This window comes from Prunus persica, chromosome G6, assembly GCF_000346465.2.
Source record: "Prunus persica cultivar Lovell chromosome G6, Prunus_persica_NCBIv2, whole genome shotgun sequence".
NCBI lineage: Eukaryota > Viridiplantae > Streptophyta > Magnoliopsida > Rosales > Rosaceae > Prunus > Prunus persica.
In genome coordinates, this window is record NC_034014.1 from 22808752 (window position 1) to 22814051 (window position 5300).

Consider the following 5300-nt stretch of genomic DNA (forward strand, 5'->3'; position numbering starts at 1 on the left):
ATTTTTTAAATAATTTTATTTAAAGGACACCATTTAAGGTTCTCTACGAAAAAAAATTCAACTACCCAAATCCTACACTTTTCACATCTTCATTCAGAGATCATATTTGCAAAAACTCATGCAAATTAATATAGACCAACAAAATCAATAAATATGATGCTTCAAAAACTTCACAGATGAATGCTACAATGCGGTTTAGATAATATCAATGCAAATTGCGAGAGATTCTCCAAAATGAGATCTCTTGAGATCTTTCCACAATTTGATGATGATTGTGTTTGAAGATCATTGCCAGTTAGTATTTGATCCAAAGGTGGAGATTATACAATGTGGGACACCTAATCTAATCACGCGGACCCCAACATGTAAATCCTTTATTGTGTCTTTTCCTACATGTACATCTATGATTGCGTCTTCACCACACTCCATCCCTCATCATTCCTCGAGTATATAACACGATAATCTAATCATTATCAACATAAACCAAAGTTTTACAAGTTCAAATGCTCTTTGTTTTCTTGCTTATTATTATAGGCTGCTATAAGCTTGATTTCGATCCCACTATACTTTTGAACACAAGAACCATTAGCATGAGTTATTGGTTACAATATGGAAACCCTCATGTTGAATGTGTGAGAAAATCAGCCCATAGATTAATTGTTGTTCCTTTGGATGGTTAAATTCTTTCATAATATTAAAACGAGCGATTCACGTTTTTAACTTAACAGCCACACGTACTCTTATATCAATTATGATAATTCAAAACGTGTTAAAAGTGTCGAATAATTCTTTAATTGATTGGTACTTCATTATGTTAATTTGGAATACATCGAGATTTGAATCTAGAATTTAACCCTTAACCCATCCCACCAAATACCATTTGAGTCAAGACTCATGTGCTTCAATATAATAAAATAAATATCAATGTCCTCTGAAACTATCATAAAGAACCTTGGTGGAAATTAGTCCACACTTAATATAAAAATGGTAATTTGGTAATGTTTTGTGATGCATAATTGTGAACCACTACTTTTCTAAGTGTTTATTCAAATGCTTGCTATTACTTGAAACCTCAAAAAGAATAACGTGATTTTTAAAATTGTGGAGGAAAGAAAGCTTCCAAAATCTTTAAAGAATCTCAACATGTTACTCCACGTTTGGTAGCATCACAAAATACAAACAAAATATATAAATATTTTTTATTTTATTTTTCCCTTGATTAATAAATAAATTTAAAAACAAAAACAAAAAGAATAAAGATGAACCCTAATTGGTGACTGCCCCCATACCACCCCCACCCAGGCAATCACTTACATGCTTCATTTTGATTGCACCTCATATTATTCCCACCACTTTTGATTTTAAAAACTTCCTCCTCAAAGTCCTAAAACTTCTTCTGCACCGCTTGCAATGCCAACGCTTTGTGCTTTTGTGTGAGTGTTGTGTGTGTGTGTTTCCTGATCTTGCACCAAGCAAAGCTCCCTCCTCAATGATTAATCCCCTTTTAAATACCATATCCTTTGGACACTTTCCCACTACCAAATACCATCTATTACCCCCTAATTAACTATTAATCATAAACAATTGCCCTGCATGTGCACGCCATACCATACAAATACAGTAGAGTCATGGACCAATTCATTTCCAATTTTCCATGGTAATTATAATACTAAGTTACTAACACCAATATATTATTATTGTTATTTTGTATATGAATAATGAAGAATGAAGAAGACCCCTTCTGTTAAAACAACATTATATGCTTCCTTACATATAAGAAAGAAGTCGACTTACTTACTTATAAATTATAACCGACATATAAAAAAAAGTTTATAAATCATGTCAAGCTGTGATTTGTCTGTCAAAATGAACGACTCGTATTAAGAAGGGAGGTCATTTGTTTAATCCAATGCAAGAAGCATCTAATACAATCTACCATACATTTTATTATTATTTTGATTTGATTTGATTTGATTTAATTAGTGTGTGACGGAACCACCTTGGCAAGTTGAAGATAGAAAAAAGCAAAGCGAAGGGGCCAAAGGAGGGGCAAAGGGGCAAGGGGCAAAAACATAAGATGAAAAGGAAAGCAGCTAAGCAAAGCCTCCCCCATCAATATAAATCCACATTCCACTCCCTCTCTCTATCTCTAGTCTAGTGTTGTTTCCACAATCAAAAGCAACGAATCCAACGGTGGAGAACATCCTGCGCGGAAACACGGAGCCGCTCTCGCCCAACTCCTTGGAATCTCTCTCTCTCTCTCTCTCTCTCTCTCTCTCTCTCACCACACCCAATTCCCTAGTTAAAACTCTCAATCCACGCACTCTGCTATCTCTCTCTCTTCTCTCTCTTCTCTCTCTTCAAGTCTTTGTTTTCAATTTATATAACACCCTCCTGAGCTCTCTTTGGCCAGCTTAGCTTAATTTCCTGCTCTCTCTCTCTCTCTCTCATCTCTTTACTTTTCTTGGGCGCAAAGAAATCCCAGTCCTCCTTCAACCTCAACCTGCTCTCATTCATGTAATTCAATCTCCCACTTCTGACTGACTGATATTTCACAAACCAAACCCTCTTCATAAACCATGAGCTGCAACGGATGCCGAGTTCTCCGAAAGGGCTGCAGCGAATCCTGCATGCTCCGCCCTTGCCTCCAGTGGATCGAAACCCCCGAAGCCCAAGCCACGCCACCGTCTTCGTAGCCAAGTTCTTCGGCCGCGCCGGCCTCATGTCCTTCATCTCCGCCGTCCCCGATTCTCAGCGTCCCGGTACTTTATCTACACCCACCAAAATCTCGTATTTTCCATCTCCACATCTCTCTTTTCGATTTTTCATTTCTGATTTTTCTGTTTTCTTTCAGTTTTGTTCCAGTCTCTGTTGTTTGAAGCCTGCGGCCGTACGGTCAACCCGGTCAACGGCGCCGTGGGGCTGCTCTGGACCGGCAACTGGCACGTGTGCCAGGCCGCGGTCGAGACCGTGCTCCGCGGCGGCACGCTTCGGCCGATACCAGAGCTCCTCGGCGGCGGCTCGACTTCCGACGAAGCCTCCGACGCCGATGGAGGCGGCGTCAACAACTGTACGGACATGTGGAGGCTCCGAGATCCGAGCCACAACTCCGGTTCTTCGTCCCGGTTCACCAGCTCCCGGTCCGCCAGGGTTTCCTCTCCGAAACGCAAGCGATCCGCCGACGAGGAGTCGTCCACGAAGGTGCTTCAGCTCCAGCACCATGCGGATCTGGATCTGCGGTTGACTCCGAGCCCGACTTTCAAAGCGAAGCCCAAACCCGAGACCCGACGAGCCGGAACGCCGTCGATGAACTCCGAGGAGTCGGTGGTCACCACGTGCTTCGAGAGCGGCTTGCCAGATAATCATCATCAGTATAACCAGCACTCTTATGGAGTGGGAGCAGAGAGAAAGCTACTCAACTTATTCCCTTGAGTTTTCTCCATTTTTCTCTGTTTTTTGTTTTTTTGTGAATGTGACGTTCACACTCGCGGCCATATACTCACGCGAGTCATCTGTCTCTGCTGTAAAATTCTTAGTTTTTTTGGTGGTTTTGTTTTGTCTATGGGTTTTCCCCGGAATCCATGTCCGGCGAGTTTTTGTTGATCTCCGGCGGCACAGGATTTCTCTCTTTTCTTTTTCTTACTGTTTATTAGAGATGGAAAAAGATGAGAGAAAGATGAGAGTTTGTCGGTGGTCCTTCCTTTGCTTCTTGATTGTAGTCGTTTTTTTTTAGTCTTTTTTTAGCTGCTAGCTAGCTAGTAGCCAGCCATGAGTACTATCAACCTACCTATAAGTATAAGCTATATGAATAATCTCCATCAATTATAATTATATATCTTCCTTCCTTCCTTCCTTCCTCTTCTTGTTCCTTTTCATTTCTGGTTTCAGACTTCTCAGATGAATGCAGAGACTTGTCTGGTTGGTTGGTCCAGCTTCATCTTTATTAACTAACTCATCAAACTTGCATAATATGTGTTGGTGCTGAGTCACACCAAACCCAATTACCCCTTTAATTATTACTGCATTTTGGATTTGGTCAAGAATTCTAGTGAGCTGGTTTCTAGATCATTGACGTTTTTGGATGCTTTAATTAGTTGGATCATTGTCCTCCTCCTAGTCAAATCCAGAATATAATTTCAGTGGGTTTCGTTTCAAACCTGCACAAGCTCTAATTGGTAATCACAAAGCTCTAATTGATGATCAATCCAGTTGATTCATTAACCTTTAGATCTTGGAACAACAAAATCTCCTAATAATCCAAACTCACTAGACAAATGGTCCACACGTATCTAATCTTCACATATCCTCAAGTATTTCAACAAATGTTAATGTTGTTTCTGATTCCACATGTCACATTATCGTTAATAATCTAACAAATTAGATAATAAATTATTAGAATTTTTAGTTAGTACATGAATCTATACTCGAGCTTCATTTTTAGTCACAGAATTCAGCTTTTAATTTCTGCCATCCTCCAACTGTATAAGAGTTAAGTCAATATAGCTATCAAAATGGATAGCTCGTTTTGTCGTAATCGCATGTGACAATATATCATTGTGTCGATATGTTGTACTTGTATTGATGAAATTACCAGATTACTACAAGTGATACTATTCGAGGAAGTGATAAATAAAAAACTGAATTGAATAATGCAAAAAGAAACAAAAGGTACAATACCATTGATGATTAACATTGTTATTATTTTATTTTAAGATGAGATATGAGTGAAATTATCGCAGTAAAAATTGCCTAGTGGAGAGGGTAAAAATCACATTTACAGGAAAGCAATGATGAAGAAGCAAAAAAATTGTAGCAGCTTGTGGGTGAGCTTTCGGTAGAGGCGGCTTTTGGAGAACGGATAGAGGCAGCGGAAAGAATCAAAAGGGCTTGGGTTTTGAGTTGGGTGGGGGCCCACTGCTTACGAGGCTTGTAGTTTTGTGCGTCTCTCTCAGCCAATGGCAAGCCAAGATAGTACGGACCATTGTCAGCGTCGATTTTGGCTGTCCTATCTATAATTTAATTATTTCATAATAATAATAATAATAATTTAAAAATATGCCTTATTTAGATATTTTATTTATATTTTCTTTCTTTCTTTAGCGTTTCCCTCCACTTGAACATTAATCAGCATTTCCTCCTCCTCCTATCTTGGGAGTGCGTGGGGTCCGCTCTTCATCACCATCCACTACCAATTTTTATTTTATTTTTTAAAAATATTAATATGTTTTTATTTTTATTTTTATTGAGAGGGAATATCTGACATCAGCATACATTTTACCTTTTAAAAAAACGAAGTAAAA

The 5300-nt window shown here is 38.9% G+C and overlaps 1 protein-coding gene across 1 annotated transcript; it reads left to right on the forward strand.

Moving 5' to 3' along the window:
* Window positions 2112–3852, forward strand: LOC18772176 (LOB domain-containing protein 38). The gene is given in 3 exon segments (XM_007205717.2): window positions 2112–2673; window positions 2676–2762; window positions 2855–3852. Coding segments are annotated over 3 exon segments (759 nt in total). The 5' UTR covers window positions 2112–2579; the 3' UTR covers window positions 3433–3852.